At 41.0% G+C, this 24,566-nt stretch overlaps 1 protein-coding gene across 1 annotated transcript in view; it reads left to right on the forward strand.

Annotated features, from left to right (window-relative positions):
- The first annotated feature begins 4,572 nt into the window (after nt 1–4,572).
- Nucleotides 4,573–24,566, forward strand: part of MED14 (mediator complex subunit 14) — a 34,621-nt gene continuing 14,627 nt past the window's right edge. The window contains exons 1-16 of the mRNA XM_063181901.1: nt 4,573–4,748; nt 6,063–6,089; nt 10,420–10,525; nt 11,117–11,290; nt 11,713–11,842; nt 13,541–13,669; nt 14,059–14,166; nt 15,026–15,158; nt 15,689–15,839; nt 18,304–18,415; nt 19,022–19,147; nt 19,927–20,005; nt 21,553–21,712; nt 22,097–22,291; nt 22,834–22,968; nt 23,393–23,469. Of these exons, the coding sequence (XP_063037971.1) occupies nt 4,573–4,748; nt 6,063–6,089; nt 10,420–10,525; nt 11,117–11,290; nt 11,713–11,842; nt 13,541–13,669; nt 14,059–14,166; nt 15,026–15,158; nt 15,689–15,839; nt 18,304–18,415; nt 19,022–19,147; nt 19,927–20,005; nt 21,553–21,712; nt 22,097–22,291; nt 22,834–22,968; nt 23,393–23,469 (2,018 nt within the window). The remainder of the gene's footprint in view (nt 4,749–6,062; nt 6,090–10,419; nt 10,526–11,116; nt 11,291–11,712; nt 11,843–13,540; nt 13,670–14,058; nt 14,167–15,025; nt 15,159–15,688; nt 15,840–18,303; nt 18,416–19,021; nt 19,148–19,926; nt 20,006–21,552; nt 21,713–22,096; nt 22,292–22,833; nt 22,969–23,392; nt 23,470–24,566) is intronic.

Raw genomic sequence — 24,566 nt, forward strand, 5'->3', positions numbered from 1 at the left:
CCATGTGCCCGACAGCATTGCCCAAACACTTCTGGAGCTCTGTCAGGTTTGGTGCTGTGACCACTGCCCTGGGAAGCCTGTTCCAGTGCCCTGCCACCCTCTGGGGGAAGAACCTTTTTCTAATACCCAGCCTTAACCTCCCCTAACACAGCTTCAGGCCATTCCCTTGGGTCCTGTCACTGATCGTGAGAGAGATCTGTACTCGCATCTCTGCCCCTCCTGAGGAAGCTGTAACTGCAGTGAGGTCTCCCCTCAGTCTCCTCTCCTCCAGGCTGAACAGACCAAATGCCCTCAGCTGCTCCTCACACGGCTTCCCCTCCAGACCCTTCACCATCCTGATGCCACACAGTGGGGCACACACAGGAGCTGGCCAGGCTGATCCAGAGGCTGGCTGCAATGCTGGGCCATCTCCCTGTGTCCCTACCACACCCTCCTGTCAGGCAATCCACTCCTTCCCCTACAGCTCTCAGGCTCTGTCTGTGCTCCATGACAGAGCCAGGCAGAGCTGCTCATCAAGATGGCTGCTTTTCTGTGAGGCCCTGCCACAGGGTGACCAGAGAAACCCCCTCCCTGGAAGCGTTCAAAACCAGGCTGGATGGAATTCTGAGCAACATGCTGTAGTGATTGAAGGGTGTCCCTGCCCATGGCAGGGGGATTGGAACAAGATGATTTTTAAGGTCCCTTCCAACACAAGCCATTCTATGGCTTGAGCATTGTGCCTAAATTCACAACTTCAGCTTGAAGGAATTGGAAGTACCTTCTAGAAATCCCTTGGGGTGGAGAAATGCACATTCATTGCGCGTATGGGCCAGCCAAGCCTGCACATCAGGTCACTGGGCAGGACCCAGTGCCACTCTGAGTGTCTGTGTGTCAGACACCCCCACTCTGAGGGGCTGTTTGTCTGCAGGAAAGCCTCAGGTCAGAGCCAATGCTTGTATGAGACTTACCAGGCCTGTTATCTTCCCATTGCTATGAGAACATTTGTCACCAGGTTTAAATGGCAGAAGTTGGAATCTGATGAATGAAGAGAATAAACACAAATGAAAATACAGTAGCCTTTGCAAGGAGCTCTCCCTACCCAGAAGCCTTGCTACTCTTTCCAGCAACCCCACTGGCCCAGCTTTCTCCTTCACGTAGTTTTGCTTTTTTCCACCCCAACAGATTTCTGGAACCTACTTCCAGTTCCTTCAAGCTGAAGTTTTGAATGTAGGCACAATGCTCATCCTTCCTCAAAGTACTTGTGTCAAAGAATGGTAGCACTGCCAACCTCAGAAAGGCAACAAGAAGCAGGAAACTGAAATATTTCTTTTTCACTACTGTTATGTAGGCCAAACAATTGGTTTTGAAGTCCTAATGCTCATCTCCATCAGTTAAAAAAACTGACCTTGCCAAGTCTCCCAACAGCACAATTGTTGTGGGCACAAAACTGTAATCCTTGACCTCCTGAAATTTCTCTGTAGCTGTTCTTCCTTTCTTTGAAAACAGTATCAAGAGCTTCTCTCCTATGCAGCCACGTGAGAGGAGAGCTCAGCACAATCTGTGCCACAGCACTGATTAACTTCTCTCCAAGAGGAATGGAGCAAGGCAGACACACTGAGGACATCATCCCTCCAACTAATGCTGAAAACTTCACCAAGACCAGGAAGGATTCAGCAGCAAAGTTAAGCTGCATCAGTATTTCCCACCTGCTTTTTCATTAACAAAGTCTGAGCTTGTGCCACTGAAATCAATGGGAACTTTATTACAGACTAAATCAGAAGAGAAGAGATGGGAATAAGGAGGGAAAACAATTAAAAATCCTGTATTTCTATGTTACAGTTCTTATAAAGAGCCTAATGAGATTCCTGTGTAAGTCAGTATTTTCTTCATTAGTGCAGCTAGCTGGCTGTAAAAAGGAGTACACTGCATTTATTCATGCATGTAGAGTAAAAAAAATAAAAGATTTTCATACATTTGGAAAGAAAAATCTTTAAATGGGCAGACAAGAACTTAAAATACATTAAGTCAATAACCTTTATCATAATATGATCCAGAAAGTATTTATCATTCTATCCTTTAGAGATTAATTTATATAAACAGAACGAATATTTCTTTCATCTGTATTGAAAAAAAAAACAAACCCTCTCAACTAATCCAACCCCCCCCCAAAAAAAACTGATAAAAAACACCACAATCAAACAAAAAAAAAAAAAAAAAAACCAACAAAGGTTAGGTATAAATACATTTTAATGATTTTAGGAGTAAAAAATTCCCAGCCAACAATCATCATCCAGCCCCAGCTCAAAGGTTCATCTTGCTGTGACTGAGGCAGCCCACAAACCTTGCATGGCTCACAGCTGCAGCAGTACTGCCCTTCCTCCCTGGATGGGTTATTGCTATTGTTATTATTATTAAACTGATTACACACTTCTCAAGTTGAAAAATGTTTCCTTTAATATTTAACTTTCCTGGAAAAATATGTGTAAGAGGAGAGGTTTTTAAAATCTGCACTTCATATAAAACAAATAGGACCTCTCATTTTTAGTAAACCTGGAGGAGTTTGGCTATTTATTATGCTCATTTCAGGGGTTTCTTTGTAATCATAAGGCAAGCATTTATGATTTAACACTTGACTGAATCATGACACAAACCACCCAGGATTTATAGTTTCCTTACACAGTTCCCTTTGGTAACCAGTACACAACACATCAATCTTCAGCTGTTTGCAGACCTCCCCTCTCCCTCCCTTCAGTAGTGCCAGTTGATCTGTAAGGCAGAAATATGAAAAAGTTCCCAATGGTTTGTGTTTATCCCCGAATCCCACTGGATGTTCTGGGGCTCATGGCTCCCTTTTCTCTCTTTAACAATGATCTCAAAGGATGGTGAGTGCTTCTCACTGGATACCCCTCACGAATGGATCATCATGAAGGGACTGGCCAACCTGGAGTCCAGCAGAGCCCACTGCTCCTCGACAGCCCCAAGAGCTGCATCAAAGGCATTGTTATAAATGACCAAATCTTGAGCCAAAATTTTCAAAAACTTAGCAAAGATTTATTAATTTGTCTGTGAGACCCAAGTTTGGTCATCGAAACCACCACTGCCAAAGAGTCAGCGTGGAGCCCGGGATCGGCGCCGGGTGAACACGGATCTGACCTCCAAGTGTCAGAGTCTGCCCCGTTCACGCTCGCGGCTTGGCGCAGCGAGGTTTTACACAGTTTATTCTGCCCAGGAAAAGATGACCGAATGTTCTTTGTGTCTCTTCACATGCATGCATCGCTGTTGCTTTCCATGTGCAAAGGTGGACAAAAGCCTCGTCTAGGTGTGTCGTTGGTGTCAGTCGACTCCGGAGAAGCCGTGTATTCAGGTGTATCAGGGTGGCGCTATCTCTACAGATGCAATCGGCAGGGCGATAATAGCTTTCGGGTGGTCCCCGACAACTCGGGGAAACCAACGATTATCACCCTGGAAGCTTCTATTCTTACCTTAAAGCGCCGATGTTTATCTTAACCTGCGGTCCGGGGACTAGATGTATACGAATAAGACAGCTGCTCCCGGCCAGGGTAGTCGAAAAGACATGGTTTGGATTTTACAATATTTTATACCATACATTAATTGCCTGAATTATCACTACCATATACTACAGCACTTTTGAGTCTATAATCGGGTTCTCCTTCACCCTGGATTTCAGTAACATCAGCAGATACAGGGGCAGGGAGGGGATCCTGTGCCTCTGCTCAGCCCTGGTGAGGATTGCCTGGAATGCTGTGCCCAGTTCTGGGCTCCTCAGGACAGGACAGACATGGAGCTCCTGGAACTGATCCAGTGAAGGGTGACAAAGATGATGGAGGGACTGGAGCATCTCACTGAGGACAGGCTGAGGGAGCTGGGCCTGTCCAGCCCCGAGAAGGGAGGGCAGAGAGGGGCCCTGATCCCTGTCAGTGTCTGCAGGGAGGCTCAGGGCATGGACCAGGCTCTGCTCCGTGGGGTCCAACAATGGGACAGGAGGAACAGGCAGATGGATGCATAGAAGTTCCATCTGAACATGAGGAAGAATTCCTTCACTGTGCAGTGACCGAGCACTGGGACAGACTGCCCAGAAAGGGTCTGGAGTCTCCCTCACTGGAGATATTCCAGAACGGTCCGGACACAATCCTGGCCATGTGCTGTGGGATGGCCGCGCTTGACCAGGGAGGTGGGACCAGACGGCGCACTGTGGTCCCTTCCAGCCTGACCCATCCCGGGATCGAGCGGTCCCGTGGCGCACGGGCAGCGCCATCCACATGTCCCGTCTGTGTGTCCCTCTGTCCATGCGTATCCCTGTGTCCGTGTGTCCCGCCTCCGTCCCCCCGTCCCGCTGCCCCCGCCCCGCCCGCGCTTCCCGGAAAGGTTCCCCGTTCGCTTCCGGTTCCGTGCCCCATCATGGCGGCGGCCCCTGCGCCCGGCGGGCTCTGAGCGCTGCGGAGCCGCCCCGCTCCCGCCGCCCCTTCCCCGCTCCGTCCGTGCGGGGCGAGCCGGGCGCGGTGCCGGCGCCACCGGGAGCCGTTCCCGGGCTGCCGCGCGGCTCCTGCCCGGGGCCGAGGCGCCGCCGCCGCCATGGCGCCGGTGCAGCTGGAGAGCGCCCAGCTGGTGCCGGCCGGCCCCGCGTCAGCCCCGGCCCCGCCGGCCCCCGGTGCCGTGACAGCCGCCGCCAGCCCCGGCTACCGCCTCAGCACCCTCATCGAGTTCCTCCTGCACCGCACCTACGCCGAGCTCACCGTGCTGGCCGACCTGTGAGTGCCGCGGATCGCTCCGTGCCCGGCTGGCCGTGCCGCCTCGCAGCATCCCGGGAGGATGCGGAGGCCTGGCCGGGATCCGTCCCGGAGCTCATCCGGGGCTGCAGTGGGGGGAGGTGGCCGCGATTTCCCATTCATAAAATGGTTTGGTTTTGAAGGGACCATATAGATCACCCAGTTCCAGCCCCCTGCCATGGGCAGGGACACCTTCCCCTAGCCCAGGTTGCTCAGAGTCCCATCCATTCTGGCCTTGCACATGCCAGGGATGGGGCATCCACAGCTTCTCTGGGCAGCCTGTGCCAGGGCCTCACCAGCCGAACAGGGAAGAATTTTTTTTCTCTATCTAACCTAAACTTACTGTTTTTCCATTTAAACCCATTTCCCGTTGTCCTGCTCTCATAAATACCCTTGTCCATCCTCCCACCCGGGCAGATGCCTGTGCAGGCACGCTGGTCTCTGCATCAGGCTGTGTCCAGAGCTCAGTGAAAGCTGCTGAGTGCTTTGTCATAAACAGAGAAAATGACTCTGAGAACTGAGAGCAGCTGCAGATTGGCTGCTTAAATGCTTAAGTCTGTCCCCAAGTTACTGCCAAAAAACCCCAAGTGGAGTACTGGTACTGATATCAATGTGTGAAACTGGAATGTCTAAATCCGAGATATTTTCAGATGCTGCAACTCCTTGACTTACCTCTGTAGTTTTTAAAATACCATTTGATTATTTTTGGGAAATAAGTTATTTTCATTTACTTAATGATTTGCTATGTTGGTGTTGTTGCGTTTGAACTGGCAAAACAAAGGGATGGTTTTGGGCCAAGAAAAACTTCACTTAAAACATTTGGACTCTGAATAAACCTGTTTCCCATCTTACTTTGTGGGGAAGCTGTGTGTTTCAAGAAGTGACATACAGAACAAATGGGAACAGATAGGTATAGCTATTGTACAGTACCATGTCTGGTGAGGGTGCAAACAGAATTTTGCCTGGTGTGAGTTAAAGAATGTTCAAACTCTGGAAAGGATAAGGAATTTTAGAGTTTTAGTTTGCTTTGAAAAAACTTCCAATATATCAGTCAAGAAGTCCTTCCTGTATGTTTATGGCACATGTAGAGTAACTGATCTCAGCAGCCTCCATCAAACTTTTCAGTTAATTTGAATAGTTCCAGTGTTTTAGTGACAGGTGACCCATGGTGTTATTTTTTTATATACTTTGTAGTTGTGTAGAATTTCCTGTAACTGAAAGTGTCCAACAAAATTTCTGGAATGTAATAGAATGATATATAATACATCTTCTTTTTTCCCCCTCTCTTTCATATAGATTACCAAGAAAGACTGATATGGAAAGGTGAGTTATGATAAGAGAATCTGTAATACATATTAAAATATAGAACTTCTTTAGGATGTTAATATTGATATACTGTTGTTTAAATGAAATCTTTTCCACGTAATTTTAGATTTTATGCAAGAAAATAAGCTTTGTCTGTCTTGCTGTCCCTACATAGTTTCAAGATTTTACTCAGCATCCTGACAATATTGGGATTTGTTGGTGTTTGGATTTATAGATTTTTGGGGTTTTGTTTTGTTGCTGTTAAAGTAGGTGAACTGTTAAGGGTGTTTTTCTCTTCGTGAATCTTGAAGCAATGAATTGACAGTAAAGCTGACATGAAAGGGAACTTTAGAATTTATACAGATTCTAGTTAGTGGAATAAAGAAATGTTTTGTTCAGAAGAAACAGTTCAACAATGACAACAAGGTAAAAATCTTTTTTCTGCATTTTTCCATGGTTACCTGGTCTTTCTTATCATGAACAGTTTTCTGCTCCTGTTCTATGTGGTTTTGAAGTTTGAAAATTATTAGAGAGCAAATGTAAGAGACCAGAACAGCATCCTGCTGAGATGAAAAGAATCCTTTTACTTTTCTGTTTCTCATAATGTTATGAAACTTGTCAGAATATTGTTCCCTTTATTTGACATGTTAACTGACCTAAATTTCTTCACAGAGATATAGGAGCTATGATATTTCTAAGAATCTTAATAAGAAATTCTGTGTACCAGGGTGATCATTAATTGTTATCTCAAACCTTCCCAAACTCTCATAAAATGTGGAATTAATCCCATTTTCATGGAATCATAACCTGGAATGATTACTTGTACCCATTTTCCTTCTGCATAGTGTTTTATTAAGAGAAACAGTGAGGGTTTTGATTTGGTTTAGTGTGAGTTTTTAATTATCACAGTATTTACTGAAGAAATTACTTCTGACCTGGGTCCAGAGCTCCCTTGTACTCATGGGCAGGCTTTTCCCATCTAGATATTGAGCATTTCTAGGTAAAGTTGGATTCTACTTTGTTGGGCAACAACAAAGGGTGTGGGGCAACAACTTAAATCCTACTGGATTAGAGAAAAGAAAATAAGACAACTTTCAATGTACAAAAAATGTCCATCGACTGAAATTGTCTTGAAATTAAATGTTCACATCCTTGTTGACTTTAACTCAGAACTTCTCTTGGTGGAATGGATTTCCTGCTCTTGGAGGAGCTCATCTGTCGGAATGTGGCTTAATTATCCGTATTTTCTCTAGCTTTGAGACTCTGATGGATTCTCCATTTGGGCTTCAAGCTGTTTCTTGCAGCTAGAGCCTGGTCACATGGCACATACACTTGGTGAAGATGTGGTGGTGTTATCCTCTAATAAAGTTCACATAAAATATAAATTCTGTACTACAACACCTATTTAAAAGATGCTGGGATAAGAAAAACTGATGAGAAATTATATGTCATGATGCTTTTTTTCAGGGTCATTTATTAGTTATCAATTATAGGAATAAATAACTCTTATATGAACGTGGTTGGATTAAAAAAACATTAGTACTGTGGTGGAAAATTAATAGTGCTGATTTGTGGGGGAAATCCAGGGGCTTTTTTCTGGGTAATGGACTATCGTTATCTTTCTATGGATGACCTACTTCAGTCTTTGACCACATCACTCTGTTTGTTTCTTTTCCTCACATCTAACTAGTTTTTCACTGGTTTAGTTTGTAGCTGTTGTACCTTGGCCTTTTGCACTTCTGAAAAGTGTCTGATTCCATCTTCTCTACAATGCCCCTGTAGATACTTGAAGATGTCAGTAGGATCTTGCCACAGCCTGTTCTTCCTAAGCAGAAGCAAATTCAGCTTCCTCAGCCCATCCTTGTATTCCACATGTTTTCTGGAAATGTAAATCCATCTTTTGATCTCCCATTGACCACAGAGCAGTTCATCCTGTAGAAGGCAATCTGTTGATCAGGGGTGGTTTGCCCTTAGCAAATTTTGGTGATTGTTTCCAGGTTAATTTCATGCTTGGTGTTTATCAGGACATAGCTTAGAGAAAGACTTGTCCTATGAGATTTTTTCTGAACTGAACTTAGGCCAAGTGACCTATAGATCCTAAGATCCTCCTTTGCCCTCTTGAAGAAGGACATGGTGCTTGCCTTTTTGCTGTCATCAAGACCTTTGATCACTGTGGGTTTTGAAAATGATAGAGAGCATCTTTAAAGTGGCATGGATCAGCTCCCTCAGAATCCTTGGATGCAGCCCATCTATCCAATGGACTTTTTTATGTCAAGCTTGCTTAAGTGGTCCTTAACTTGATTTAATTCTACTGTAGCTAATGCTTTACTCCCCAGACTCAGCCATTAGTCTGAAGGATCTTAAACCTGAGATCCAAATTTAGCAGTGAAGACCAAGGGTAAAAAATGCAGTGAGCAACATGGTTGTTAGAAAGATTTTTAATCTTTGTTTCTTGTTCTGCTTTCCTTAAGTTTCATCTTCCTTGAATGTAAAATTATGTGTAGCCCAGCATGAGGTTATGTACCTATAATGAAAGGTAATGTAGCAAATTTGAAGGCCTTTATGTTTTATTAGAGAAGTAGCTTCCCCATGCAGTTGTCAGTCAGGGATGATGGAGGTGGTTCTGGAAGCAGGATTCTGTCAAATCAAAGTAACAAGTCTTCTCTAACTTCATTTAAGTGGTATTAATGGAACAGTTACCAGAATTCTCTGTCTAGATTTGTCAATCATTTTCATTATTAAATTGTTGTGCTTTTTGGGAGCTGTTTTTTTAAATTTCTTCTCAGTCACAGAACATCAATTTGAATTTTTCCTGCTATCGTGCTGCTTTCGCTGTAGATGTTTGACATAACTTGTACCAATGTCTATGTGGAGTTCATCTGAGAGATTAGATTGCTGGCTTTCTAAAGTCTCACTGTAGTCATCTTTCAAATCTCATAAAGTTTTCCTGAATCTTTCAAAATTCTCAACATGTCGTTTTCATAGTGTGGTTACTGTTAGAGCACTGTGTATGTGTAGCAGTTTGACCACCACTTGAAATCTTAATATCAGGCTGAATGCCATTCCAAAACGTGCTCTAGAACACAGAGGCATTACTGGCTTAATGCCAGAGTTCTTGGATGAGGTTCACAGTATGTAATGGAAGAAACAGGACCAGATGCTATTAGTTGTGCTTCTGGCCTTACATGTTCATCTGCTACATGCAGATAATGCTTGCACAGAAGAGTTAACCTCATTACAACCAGCCCTCTCAGCAGAATCAGGCTCTTTTTGTGTCATGAGTTTGTGTTTTACAGATTGGGATCAGAAGGAGATGCAGCTTCTGTTTGGTAGAGGCCAATATCTTATGCACTAATTAATGTTCTTTTTGTCCAAACCCTTCTGTTACTTCAGAAACCCCTATCAGGAAAACAGCTTAGGTTTGGGGTTTTTTCCAAACTAAGTAGAAAACCATGGTGAAATTAGTAAATTGAACACATAGAAGGGGAGGAAAACCTCTATAAATTATTGATGAGGTTGTATTTTGGAGTGTATGGTATTACAGGTCTACACAGTAGATCTGTGTCTTGTCTGATGCATCTCCCGTGTAGATCTGTAATAAAGCATGAAAATCTGCATGTGCCCCTATTGCATTCTCTTTTACAAAAAATAGCTCTGAAGGCATGCAGACATACACTCCTTCATTTTGACTGTCTTCTACAAAAATGATGGGAGGAATACTGAGAGTCAGTAAGTTCTTACCTTAATTTCTTTGCAAGGCAGGAATAGAAAGCAAAGTTAAAGGATGGGTTTTTTGTGGTCTTCCCCACCACCACCCTATTTCCATATTGTAGCATACTGTGTAAAGATATTGTAAAAATGCTAGAATTTTGTTTAGTATATTATCTATCTATCTATCTATCTATCTATCTATCTATCTATCTATCTATCTAGTGTACATAAGTGTATTGTTACTGTCAGGTCCTGTAATCCTTGGGTATGTTGCCTACTTTAAACTTAACCTTAAGCCTTGGGGAAATCCTATAAAAGCTGTAAAGATAATTCAGTTGAGCTCACTATGGAATTGTTTCTCTTACAGTCAGTAATTAATTCCTATTAATATGCTTTTTGTTTCACCAGACAGTCATGATTTGTTAGAATCCATGTATGTTGTTAAGTATTCAAAACAGAGACTTTTTTCCCCTTTATGCTGTTAATCAAACAAGCCCCACTGCATATTACTGATGCCTGCATTAACACAATTAAAAGTTATTGTTATAGCTTTTTTTTTAAATTGTCATACAGTTAAATTACAGCTTTATTATGTATCTGAACACTGGCTTAATGTGCCATTTATTTTTTTTTCCAGAAAAATAGAGATAGTGCAGTTTGCAAGTCGCACTCGCCAGCTGTTTGTTCGTTTGTTAGCCTTGGTCAAGTGGGCTAATAATGCTGGGAAGGTGGAAAAGTGTGCGGTAAGTTAGACACAGTTTGGCATGAAAAAGGCTCTGAGGGATATTGCTGCACCCTGACTTCTTCTTACTACAGAAATTTAAAAAATATTCCTGTTTAGAAATTGTATAATCTTGTTATTTACAAGTCGTGTTCCCAAAAACTCATCAGTGGCATCAAATGAAAGGCTTGTCTGCACATAGTGTCAGAAATTATTTGGGTTAAGATAACAGGACAGGGAAGATGGTGATCTGAGTGTGTTAGTTCTTATTATCACTTTCATCCTGATCTTGGGTAAATAAGAATAAAGTCCAGAATGTTGCAGAAAAACAAGCCTCTACTGATTACAAACAAGTATGGTTGCATTCCAGTAGCAATCAGCAGATAAAGAACTGGGTGCTGTACAGATCCCCCACAGCAGCAGGAAAGGCATGTGGATTTTAAGTGTCCTTGCATGTGAATGTAAGCAGTGGCCAGAATATTCATTCTTTCTTTGTTTTGTAAATGCAATTACTTGAATTGGAAGTAACAGATAAACTAAATATAAAGGGCCATTGATTTGTGCATTTTTTTAATTTGCTTCTTTTTTTTTTTTAATTCCTTGTCCTCTACAGATGATATCCAGTTTCTTAGATCAGCAAGCCATCCTGTTTGTGGACACTGCTGATCGTCTGGCATCGCTGGCTCGAGATGCTTTGGTTCATGCCCGGCTGCCCAGCTTTGCCATCCCGTATGCAATTGATGTTCTGACAACTGGATCCTACCCTCGGCTGCCCACCTGCATTAGGGTGAGGAGCTGCCCTGCCTGGGGGGTGTGGGAATCCCCTGCATGGTATCAAATGCACAGTAATCAAACTAATTGTCCGTGTGCAGATGGAGCTGTAGCTCAATACAGGCCCAGTGCCAAGGCTCTGCAGTGTCAGTTTCTCATGCAGAACACTTCCTGTTTGAGCAAGTTATGCTTTCCCAGTAAAGCATTCCCTCCATTTGCTTAGTTCCGCCAAATTTAGTGATTTTATGCAGTGGTCAGTCTTGGGTAAAATGTAATCAGCTAGAAAGCAAATCTGAGTGTAAGATATAAACTTCACTGGGCAATGGCCTGTAGTATTTATATTTTCAGACTTCTGGTCTGGCTGGTTTTCACAATTGCTGCTATCAATCTGTTATACATGTCTGAGGTACATAGACTTGCTTGTGTTTATTGCAACAGGATAAAATAATCCCTCCTGACCCAATAACAAAGAGTGAGAAGCAAACGACACTTCATCAGCTAAACCAGATCCTTCGCCATCGACTCGTGACTACAGATCTCCCTCCACAGCTGGCAAATCTTACAGTAGGTAAGAACTGCAATTATTTCTTGAAGGATACATTATTGCAGGCTGATATAAAAGTGCTGTTTTAACACTGAAGCAAAGCTAAATGATAGCTTAATTGAGATCATTAAGGAGCTTCATCTATTAATACTGGGATCCGGTCTCGGTATGACATCAAAACATGTGGTTTTCCCCCTGTTTGAAAAATGAGAGTACTGATAAAATTGCTGAAATATTATTTATTTTCAGGAAGAAATCCTGTGCAGGTAGTGCCAAAAAGTTTTAGACATTGCCTTGCTCTTTCAGTAAATGTTCTGTGAAAGTCTTTGGGCTACTTCATCTTAATTAAATTTTATAATTAAACTGTTAGGTCTTTCTGCAGAAACTGTTTGAACTTGAGTTTGAACAAGTCACTCAGTGTTGCTTTTTTAAGCTGTTTTTATATTCATGTTCAGGCACAGAATTTATTCATATTTATGCATGCCTTTTGTTCAGTGGCTCACCACAGTACAGATCTCTTAACCTGTTTTGGGATCTGTTTTCATTTAGCCCAAACATTAAGACAACCTTTTGTATAGGAAGGATGGCTATAAACTGGACTAGGTTATTGCAGATTCACAGAGAACAGGGTGGGAATGGACCTAGTCCATGCTTTTAACCAAGACAAGGTTAGCCATTTGTAAACCATTCCCCACAGACCTAGATCAAAGATGTTCCTGAAGAATCTTAGTGCTAGTTTTCTCTAGTCCCTGTGTGAGTGCTTGCAGTATCAGTATCAGAGGTATTTTTGTCTAATGGCAGTATATATGAATGATATATGAATAATATGTCTGAGCTCTTAAGAGTTTTCAGTCAACTAAACATTTCAATAACTGTTATTTTCTGGTTTAGAGTGTGGTTTGTTTTAAGAGCGTGCCTGGGGTGCTGTTGAAAATGAAATTTCCTGAGTTAAATGGTTAAATGCTTTGCAGGAATATTGCTAAATGTCTTTAATTGTAAAGGTATATAACATAGTTTGTTAAATGATTGAGAAGGTTGACCTGAATGTCAGAGTAAAGACTTGTACTTACTTGTTTGCTTTGCCTCTCATTCTTTTTATGACCTTGCTTGCATAGTTTTAAAGTCGTTGCTCCCAATTTGTGAAACAGATAGCAGTGTTCACAGGTGTGAGGATGCACATGTCAATTAGATAAATAATGTGCATAAACTTTGCTTGTTGTGTATATTTAAATTATGCAAAATATTATCTTCCTCTCATGAAAATGGATTTAAAATATTCTAATATTAAATAATACTTTGCAGTGAGATGTGTTTTCAGGGCTGGATTTCAGCCTGGGCTGAGATCCATGTTCTGAATGTCATTTGAGTCTTGCTGAAAGCATCCATTGTTGATAGTAGCAAAGAATAGGAATATTTCAGCCAGATGTTTTGTTTGTCAGGCTGGTGGTCAGCTCAGTGTTACTCTGTATTAGAGAAGCACAAGTGTTAACAAGTGATCAGATTTAACAAGTTAACCTCAGGACAGTTTGTACATCTCTCTATGCTGCTTATTGACATTGAGTCTGTTGCAGACTGTAAAATGTTCACAGTTGCCCAGAAACATAAGCAACAGAGCAGAAATGATTGGGAAGTAATCCATTATGACTACCAGGAGCTACCACACTGTTATTTTTCAGGCATCTTAGGAGGCTGAGTGAAATAAAACATTCTTGTCTTCCTCAGCCAATGGCCGTGTGAAGTTCCGAGTTGAGGGTGAGTTTGAGGCCACCTTGACAGTGATGGGTGATGACCCTGACATCCCCTGGCGCCTTCTCAAGCTGGAAATTTTGGTTGAAGACAAAGAAACTGGTGGTAAAGAAAAAATTCAACCTTTACACTTTGTTTTTAACATGATATTAATCTCTGACACTGTATAAGTCTTGTTTATGCTGGGTTTTCTGCATATCACCACTTAAGAGAATGAAGTTAGATGTACTTGTCCTGTTTTGACCTTGCTTTATAGGCACTTAATACCTTAATAAAGCTGTACAGTGACTGTGTAGTAAAATGACTGAGTAAACCAAGAGTAAACCAAGAATTTCCAGAATAAACCAAGAATTTTGTTGTTTTGTTATAATACCTAGTATGGAAATTGCTTGGTACAGTTGTATCTTTTTTATTTTTAATTTATCAATTTACTGAATTAATTTGAATACCTACTTTCCTGATGGTTAATGTGCCTTATTTTTCATTTGCTAAAGATGGTCGAGCCTTGGTTCACAGCATGCAGATCAACTTCATCCATCAGCTGGTCCAGTCCAGGCTGTTTGCTGATGAGAAGCCCCTCCAGGACATGTACAACTGCCTACGTATCCTTCTGAAAGGGGCTTCTGGGTTAGGGGTCTAATGCAGCCTTGCTCTTGTTAGCTGGAAGTGAGAAAAGATAAATTCCCTGCTAAGCTTGGGGGAAATGTCTGGGCATGAAGTTATGGTGGCCTTGAAGTAAAGGATGGCCTTGGAAGCAGTAATTCTCAGGTGCATGTCAAATTTAATTCTACACACTAAATCAGCAAAGGTGAGGGTGAGGTATTCAAGGCAGCAGGTTGTGTGGTAAGTCAGTGCAGCAGCAGCAGGTAATTTTGGAGATGAAATACAGAGCTGACTTGGAAGTTCTGGGAGCTGGCAGTTCTTGTTACCAAGAACAGCAGTAAAGTGCAGTTGATGAGGGTGTGTTAACTCTGTTGTATCTGTGTGAATAATGAGAGGAGATACAGGATGTGCAGTGATTTTCCACTTGGAAAGGGCAGATTGCTCGACAGTGTGAAATGGATTTCAGTGAAAGTCTGTCTGCAAAAAGAGGCATGTTTTTTTAGGGTCACCATGGGAGTTTGGGTTAGTGGTAACTATAGGGTGGATGGAATTTCTTTGTTAGTAATCATCTTTTCAGTGAAAGGTAGTGACAACCAGAAATCTGTAAAATTGGGCTATGACTTTCTTGTCTATCAACCTGTGCTAGGTTAGAGTTTAGAAAACCACAGAAATAAACCCCTTTGAGAAATACTTGGTGCTGTTTATCTATCTGTATCTCTGGATTAGTACATTTGCATGTTTTCAGACAGCATCTTATGTGACTTAGATGACAAAAGGGTTAATGCAGTATACAGAAACAGCTTTGTGTAGTACAGAGACTTCCTGGGCATCTTATATTTCCTTAGCTCCATGCATTAGACTCCTTCTGCCTGGCTCTGCAGCTGGAAGTGCTGCATTCCCAAACACTAATGCTGATCCGAGAGCGCTGGGGGGACCTCGTGCAAGTGGAGCGCTACCATGCAGGGAAATGTCTCTCACTCTCTGTTTGGAAGTAAGTTCATTTCAAAGGGATTGTTAACAAACAATTAATGAAATAACAGGAGGGATTATGTTTACCAGGCTTGGGGCATAATTTTCAGAATTGTACTTTCTTTTTGATGTGAGACTCCTAAATTCTTGTATTTAAGTACTTACATGTGTTACATGATTTGCAAATTAATGTACAGAAGAGCAGTAGATGCAGTTATAAATGAGTTTGTATTTACACAGATATCTAAAAATTGATTAGATCTCTGTCAGAGTTCTACTGTATTTATTGCTTGACTTGCACTAGATAAAATTTTAAAAAGCAATCCGAGTACACTTTTGATTGTGTTAAATTTGCAGTAATCTAAAATTCTTCATGTAGTTACAGTTTACCAACAGTTCAGCTTTAAAATGTCATCTGAAACAAATGCCTTTTTCAGTTCAGCTGGCATAATGTTGTTTTTAACCAGAGCACACAGAATCAAGGTTTAGCCACTGAAAAACATATTTCCTGTTCTTCCAGTTGCATGGTTTAATTATTCTATTTATTTTAAGTCAACAGGTACTTGGCAGGAAAACAGGGACTGCATCTGTCCATAAGGTCACTATAAAAATTGATGAAACTGATGTCTCAAAACCCTTACAAATATCTCATGAGCCTCCACTGCCAGCCTGTGATTCCAAACTGATGGAAAGAGCCATGAAGGTAAAGGTTTGCTTTGCAGGAGACATCTAATATTGTGAATCAAAAATTCAAGTGCTTTACACTGTCAGTTTGTTCAACTTTGATTCCTTTTAAGGAGCTGTTTCTAAGATTTCTAGTAAGCAGTTACTTTGGGTTGTGTAATGTTTATGTGAGGACTTCCAATTGTTATTACAATTTATTTGCCTTGACTTAATCTTAGAAATTGCACCTACTTCACAGTGCATTGTACCACTTGTGAGATGGAATGCTGAAGCTAGGGGGAAACAACAGCAACATATTAGTTATTATTAGGATTTGGCCTGAAATGCTTTATAGAGACACAGTTCTTCCCTTTCCTGTCTTGGAGCTCCTCTGAAAATCAGCTTCTCCTTATCACTGGAGTTGGCTACCTAGCAGTGCTATGCACTTTAGAAAATCTTACATTATGATTTGGAAATCTTGTGCTGAAGAGCTCATGTGGTTTGTTTGTTACAAGTGTTAGGTGAAACTTGGTTTTACATTATAACTAACCAGATTATATCATGTGGCTTATCTCAATGTTCAAATTCCTGTGTTTTAAAGGTGGGATTGTTGCAATGATCCAGAATGAGTAACTGCAGTTAACTTCCTACTTGGATCATGCTTCTCTGGGGATAATTCTAGATCTTGGTTAAAGATTATTAAGAAAAGCTGCATTCTGGGTATTATAATAAATCCTCTGTAAGTCCCTCAGCAGATGTGGCTGTGATACATCAGGATGTCTGTTTGTCATTATTTCTTTGGGTTTAGGAGAGTTAATAAACTGGAGTGAATGGTGTAGTCTTCACACTTTCAGTACAGTTTTTTCCCAGGGAGAAGCTCCCCAGCTCAGATCTTTCACCTGTCTCTACCTCCTGATGGTATCCTCCCCCTCCTGCACATACTTTGTGTTTCAGCCTCTTGGCCCATCATGTTACCAGTGCTGACAGACAAGTCTGCATGGTGAATGTCAAGAACTACCAAGGTTTCAGCTACAGGGGGATGTGGGAAACCTAGTGAAGCATGGTAGCCTTTTACTCTCCTTCTAGAGTAGGAATTCTACTGTTAGTCTAGTAAATATATACTACATTTACTAATTTAGCTACTAAATATAGAGTTGATTTAGTGAAGGTGCTGTATTTATGTGTAAATCTAAGAACATACTCTTTATTTTCAGCATCTGCTGAAGATCCCCTGGAGCTGACACAGTCTAAGCTCACTGAATCAAGTCTGCAGCCTGTAAATTAAGATATGAGGCCACTGTAAATTTAAGATGTATCAAAGTTAATGCTGTCCCCCTTTATGAGGACTTGCTTAGCAAAATTATCAGCTGTGGTAAATACAGTGCTGTTGTAGTGTTTGAGGAATGATCTCAGCTGTAATGACGTAGATGGCACACTGGGTTTCTGTTTGTTTAAGATACTGTATAAAACAGTGGCACAAACAAACATGTTTATCTGAGCAGGTTGTTCTGCATTAACCTACTGAAAATTGGATGGAGCTATAGAACATGTAGTCACTTAGAGGGGAAGATTTAACCCATTGCAGCTGCTAAGGTGAAATGTTGTAGTGGATAAATACATCCATTTTTAAGGCCTTGTCTTGCAAAGCTTGTCTTTAGAGGAAGGTCATTCTGGTATGCAAAAGCTTGCACCACATATATAATTCTCTTCTGCATTTATCTCCTGTGCTAGAATAAAATTTGAGTTTAATTCAGCTTGAACAGCTTTGAAAGCAATGTGATGTTACCTAGAAAAAAGGTTTTGCTGTAATCTGGAGCTTTGCTTTTGCAAAATATGTGAATAATGTGACTGGAATGTGAATGAATGTGATTGCAAATGCTTTAATTTAGATTGTACAAGTAAGTTACAGTGAATATAAATGGTGGCATGAGCTTCAGCACTGGCAGTGCAACAGAATGTAGATGCATGCCCCTAGATCCTTCTGTGTTCAGTAGGGCCATACTCAGTGTCTGTCACTGCACTGTTACCCTGTTAAACTTGTTGGATTTCATGTTACAGCTGCATTTGTGTTTGTGTAGAGGCAACCATATCCTAATGAAGTGTTGCTTTGGGGTGTTTTGTGTTTGGTATATTTTTTCTTTAGCTTAAGCTAGTTACCAATGGCTGAGAAAAAAAACTTAAGCTGTAGATGGACCAACCTTGATCCAGAACGAGTAGGTCTGCGCAGGGAGTGGCAACAGCATAATTTGTGAACTGTCTTTTATACCTTCTTTTAATCTTAGCTCAAAACTCCTCCCACTGCCTGCACAGACAGAATCTCATGGTAGCTTGTTGTATTTTATAGTTCTCCAAATCCTCGAGGTAATAGTCAACGTGGCTCACCACAGTTCTAAGCAAATTGTTTCTGAAGTGATTGTTTCATTAAGTACCTTTGTTCCAGTGTGCTAATGCAGAAAGTCTACACATCAAATATGAGCTTACTCAAGTATTTTTCTTTTTTACAGATTGACCACCTATCAATAGAAAAACTCCTAATAGACAGTGTCCATGCAAGATCTCATCAAAAACTCCAGGAGCTGAAAGCCATTCTTAAGAGCTACAATGTTAATGACAATTGTACGTGTTTTCTGATGAAGTTTTCTAGTTCATTTCCAGTTGTGTCTAGGGATGGTTTCCTTTTCTCATGATGTTTCTTGTTTTCATTAATTTAGATTTAAAAAAATCAAGGGAAATGTGTTCAAAATTAACAAAACTTAGCTTTGAATTATTCTGCATTGATAATTGTAAAATAGCCATACATCTAAATGCAGTATAATAAATGAAGCTGGTAGAATATTGTAGTCTGGCTTGAAGGGTTAAAATTTGCCTACTGTAAAAGTTGTTTGTGTTCAGAATTGAAAGCAAATCTTTTAAACTACTTTTGGATGAGACTTTCTTTAAATGCTGTTGAAACTTTTGGAATTTAGATTGATAATTGTGAAGCAGTGAGTTAAAGGATATTTGAGGATTAATAATCTTCAGTTTTGGTCTGCCTTTTCTTGTTGGTTTGTCACTGTTTTCACAGAGAAATTCTTATATTCAGATTCCTCTCTGTCAACACTATAATAATGTGCAAGTAAAGTTTGTTTCTCTAAAAACATACAGGGTTTTTGATTATAATTGGCTAAGTTTTAATACAAGTTTGAATTTTGAGTGAAATTATTAACACCAATTTTTTTTTAGCGTTCATTGAGACAGCTCTTCCCACTCTTGTAATTCCAATTTTGGAGCCATGTGGTCGATCAGAGTGCCTGCATGTATTTGTTGATCTCCACTCTGGAATGTTCCAGCTGATGCTGTATGGTGTTGGTAAGTAGGCCCAAAACCAGGAGATATTTTGTATCTTGCAAGAATCCTGTGCTATGAGGTAATTTTGTGGGAGCAATTCTGTGAGATCTGCAAAGTTTTGTGAGCAAATGAACCCCACACTTGGGTCAAAATCTAGATATTGAAGTTTGAGGAATAGAAAAGAGGATCTTAGTGCTTAAGTGTCACAGTTCAGTTAAGATTACTTTAAGAGGACAACAGATAATTATTGCTGGGGGTCAATGCACTTTATATTCTTTATGACTCATGATTCCTGGCTTGTGCTGTTAATGGATGGGGTCATTTCATGTGGACCTGAGAATTGTATGATGTGACCTTATACACTTTGAGTTACTTTTGTTCAAGTCTTAGCTTCAGGTTTCCCCTTGCTTAAGAAAAGAAAGGAAGTTATTTTAGTTTATTTGGTTAATAGCATCCTGCTGTGGTCTTAAAAGCATTATGGATCATCTGCTGGTACAAGGGACAACAGTTACAAGTTGCATCAGAAGTTTAATCTCAATATGAGAAAGCAATTCTTTACAGAAAAATCAGACAATGCCGTGAGAGTTTTGGTGGAGTCTGTATCACTGGGAGGTGTTGAAGATGCAGTTAGATCATCTCATCTCTGCTCCCTTGCCCACAAAAGGTTGGACCCTTTGAAGCCTGAACCTGGGCTGTTATATGATTATGAGATCAGTTAGATGAGACACTTTCAGTGAGAGTTTGAAGTTTTGTTTGAAGGACTGATGCTAAGACCATTCTCCCACCTGATGTTCTTGCAGATCAGCTGACTCTTGATGACATAGAGAAGTCTGTTAATGATGATATGAAGCGAATCATTCCTTGGCTTCAGCAGCTCAAGTGAGTGACTTGGACAATTCACTTTGTTTGCATGGAATGAATCACCACATTTGTATTCTGGATGAGGACACTTGCATGGCTTTGGGTTGTACCACACTAGGGGTTATACTTTCTCACTATTGTAAGCAACCTTGAGTATTTGTCATCTCTTCTAAGCAGTGAAGGAAAGTCTGGTTTTATTTGGAATTGATTCCATAGCCCTGCTTTAATTTTCCCTCTTACAGGTAGCCTCATGCATTGCCATATGCACACTTTGCTTGAAGCCTTTTCACTTTGAAGTAGCAGACCACTTGCTTCCTGAGAATCTCTTTTTCTGTTCATCTTCTATGTCCTTTATTCCACTCTGTTTCTACAGCTGAGCTCTACTTGTTTCTCAACAAGAATGATCTCACTTCTCACAATACAGGGGAAAAACCAGGAAGTGGCCTAGGATGATTTAAATAATACCTGTTTATCTTCTTGCACTTCAGCCCTTGCTGGTTTAAGTCTCTAATCTTCCTTCCATAAAGCCCTGAGATATAAGCACAAGATACATTTGGCTCCCATAAGAGGTTGTAGCAAATAATACAAACACAGTTTGCATCTGCATGAGAACTGAGTTCCACCTGCTCTGTCATTTTGGAAATTCCCAGTGCTCTGAGTTAATTGCAGGGTGAAATCTCTATTTGAGGAATTCTGCTTCTAAAAGAAGCTTGATGATGCATGAAGCACTGGCACCCTGGAGAAACTAATCAACCTCCCTTTGTTATAAATAATGTACTTGAGATAATGGCTTGGGTAGTGCTGCAGTTTCTGAGCGAGCTCAGCAGTCCACAGAATGTCTTTTAGGACTGCTGTATCTGACATGTAGTGTTGTGATGGAGAAGTGCTGAGCACCCCCACTTCCCACTGCTGTTGTCAGTGGAAGTTTAATGAATACCCAAGCCATGCATTCCTGAGCCCTTTCAAGCCTAGCTGGTCTCCCTGGCCTTGCCACTATAGGCAAAATCCATTGGAGTAGGACAAAGTTAAATTCTAAACATGAGAATAAATTTGGTGTCTTCATCTCCAAACGTATTCAGGTGAATGAGTTTGTTTATAACATAGCTCAGAGTGACATCCAGCTTCAGTGACTTTCTTTTACTGTATTGCTTAGCAGCATATGGGAGCAAAGATTTTCCTTTCTATACCAAAATGTAATTGAAGATTCCAGATTGTCAAGTGACTGCAATCTGCATATTTTTTTAATGTTTTCCTTCTATGTTTTATAATGTTTGTAATTTCATATTGTAGTATATAAAAATTTATTCAGCAAATTATTTCAGGGCTTTTCTTCTTGAACTAACAGCTGTCTGTTAAGCTGAAGACAAGATGTAAAGCTAGTGATAAGGAAATATAAAGTAATGACATTTTCAATGTGATTTTTCATTATTTAACTTGTGCTTCAGTGATAGATGTTGGCTTAGAATATGACTGACTCCTAATTTGACACTAATGCTGTAATACACTGCAGTGTATTAGAATCATGAAACCATCTCAGGGCACTAATACCTTTATTTCCATGCAAGGTTCTGGCTTGGACAGCAGCGCTGCAAACAGTCTATAAAACATCTGCCTACAGTGAGCAGTGAAACTCTTCAGCTAGCTAATTATGCCAGCCACCCAGTGGGAAACCTTTCCAAACACAAACTGTTCATCAAACTCACTCGCCTTCCCCAGTACTACATTGTAAGTAACTGAAAAGTGCTTCTGTCTTTTGCTTCCTGTCAGGGATATCCCAGGCAGTCTGTTGTACTGTTAACTCTTAACATTGGCAGCCAAGTGGTTGATGTAATGTTTAATTCCCTCCTCTCCCTCTCTTCTCCTGTGGGTTTGTTAAGCACTCGGGTTCACAGAGAAGAAGGCAAATACAGATTTATTACTCAGCAACCTTCCCATTCTCTGTGTTTCCTGGAAGGTTTGGTCTTTCTTCTCTTCTTGGTTACCTTTCCTAGCCATAGTAATAATACATTGAAAAAACTAATGTCTGTTCTTTGAAGAGGAAAGGATGGGAACTGAATTAGACTTACTCGTAGCTTGAGAACCTTCTTGATTTGTTTTGTTTAAATACAGGTTGTAGAAATGTTTGATGTTCCTGGCAACCCCACAGAACTGGAGTACAAGTACCATTTTCTGTCTGTGAGCTATGCTGAAGGAGATGACAGCCCTGCCACTGCAGTTTTACTACAGCAGTTCAAACCAAACATTGAAGAGTTGGTACTGGACACAAAAAGTGGCAAACAAATGAAAAGTGGTGTCAAGCGCAAGGTACGTGTTCCAAAAGCCACAGGGGTGGTTACAGAGCATGAAAGCTCAGCACAGGTTCTGAGCATCAATTCCAGCTCCAGTAGCCATGTTTCCAGTGTTTATAGGACTGACATCTTACTTTGGACTGCTTCCCTAGGGAGATGCTGGGAAAGTGTTTAGTAACAGTTGTCCTTCAGTTCATGCCAGGCCTGCTCTGCTGCTCTCAGAACCAAGGCAGAGCTCTGTGCAGAGGAGTGTGTAAATATTGTAGAGTGCTGCTATCTGTGTGATACACTTTGGGCCCTGTGTGGATTTTGAAGGACTTGCAGGGGCTGATAAGAGTTATTTCTTGGGGCCAGGCTGACATGGCTTCGTGATCTCTTAAGTACTGTTTTAAGGACAGGCTTTAACTGAATTGTTTCAGTCCTGAAGTGGATCCTTCCAGGAGTTTGTGCTCAGGGTGTGATTCATTTAACACTTAGATGAATGAGGTCATTCTGTGACATCTCTTCAAAGTGTTTACTCCAAATATGCAAGTACATTGGTTTTTATTTTAATTCTAGTTATCTGGAGATCCATGTTCCATAGAGCCCAAGAAGCCAAAACGGTCGGGAGAAATGTGTGCCTTCAATAAAGTGCTAGCTCATATTGTAGCCATGTGTGATACAAATATGCCCTTTATAGGGCTTCGGATAGAGGTAGGTATTAAAAAATATTTTTTTCCTTCTTCCCCTCCCCTGCTGCTGATTCTGGTGTCTAGATGTGACTCTTGTGGTCATGTGCTCACTCTGGAGTTCCCCTGCCAGCTGAGCTCTGGTGACTCAGTCTTCTGCACTGTGTTGCTCTAGTCTGACTTGTTAGAGCTGCTTCTCTTAGTACCAAGCACTGCAAAAAGCTTGAAAAGTTGAGGGAAAAGGGAAAATGAGGATGAAAGATGCACTTGTGGGAAGGGTTGGGAAACAACTTTTTACCAGATTTGCACAGACTGTTTTTTGGCTTTCCAGTGCTTGAGGATGTGAAACATCTGTCACCCTCAGGGGGAAATAAAAAAGTCCTTGAAAATGTTGCAAGTTCTTTGCTTGCCTTTTTACTTGGAATAACATTTTTCTTGTTCACTCCTAGTTATCCAATATGGACATTCCTCACCAGGGAGTACAAGTAGAAGGAGATGGCTTCAGCCATGCAATACGTTTATTAAAGTAAGAGGATATTCTCTGTGTTTCCTTTTATTACTGTACATACACTTGAGAGAGAAAAAAAAAAGACTTGTTTGGAGATAACAATAAGAATATCAGGACAGGGACAGGATTTTTGTTTGGTTTTTTTTTTTCCTTTTATTTTTTGGAGGGATGTTAATACTGTCTGTCTTCTACTTGCATGTGAAGCACTGCTAGAGAAAGGGGAAAATTAGAGTAGACTAAGAGCCAACTACAGATTTTTCACTTCATTAGCCTAAACTGAGGGGCTCTGAAAACAGTTTGACAGTCCTCCATCCTTAAATCCAGGCAGTGCTAAGGAAGAAGTGGTGATGATTCATGTTTCATGCAATTTTAGATCAGATCAGAGGCCTATATACTCCATATGGTATTTGACAATTATGTGAAACTGCAGAGGAAAATGCCAGGAATCCCAGAAAAGACAATTGCATGGTAAAGAGGTTGTAGAGGAAATATCTGAGAATCATACAGTAATTTAATAGGTTATTTAGGCCCAAGTGCAGGACTTGGCATTTGTTTTCATGGAATTCCTAAGATTCCTGTTAACTTGTTCCTCCAGCCATCTGTGATCTCTCTGAAGGGCAGCCCTGACCTCCACCATGTTAAGTGCTCCCTTCAGTTGATCATCATTTGCAAATTTACTATTCTTCTGTATCATATAGGTACTGAAATAGTTAAATTGAAATTCTTAATAGCAGGCCAATAGTATCTGCCTCTGTGTTAACCCTGAGGAATCCAGCCACAACCAGCCACTAACTGGATCTGCAACAAATAAAGTTTAAAGCAGAAAACCACAAACCCCAAAGACACCTCCTAGAGTAAAACCTTCATAATTCCTTTTCTGCTGCAGAAATCTACAGTGACATAAAGGCAGCAGTGTCCAAATGCATCAGGCCCTACCTTTTCAACTTTGCATATGAGCAGAGAACTTGTGAGCTGAAGTTAAGGGTAGAACATGAGATTTCTGGCTAGATCCTCAAGGAATTTGAAAAAGAGTTTGGCATGTTTTTACTTAAGCTTTATTTAGTCTGTCCCCTGAGCTCAATTCACACATTGGGATACGAATAAATTAGTGAGTA

Source organism: Melospiza melodia, chromosome 2 (assembly GCF_035770615.1).
Source record: "Melospiza melodia melodia isolate bMelMel2 chromosome 2, bMelMel2.pri, whole genome shotgun sequence".
Lineage (NCBI taxonomy): Eukaryota > Metazoa > Chordata > Aves > Passeriformes > Passerellidae > Melospiza > Melospiza melodia.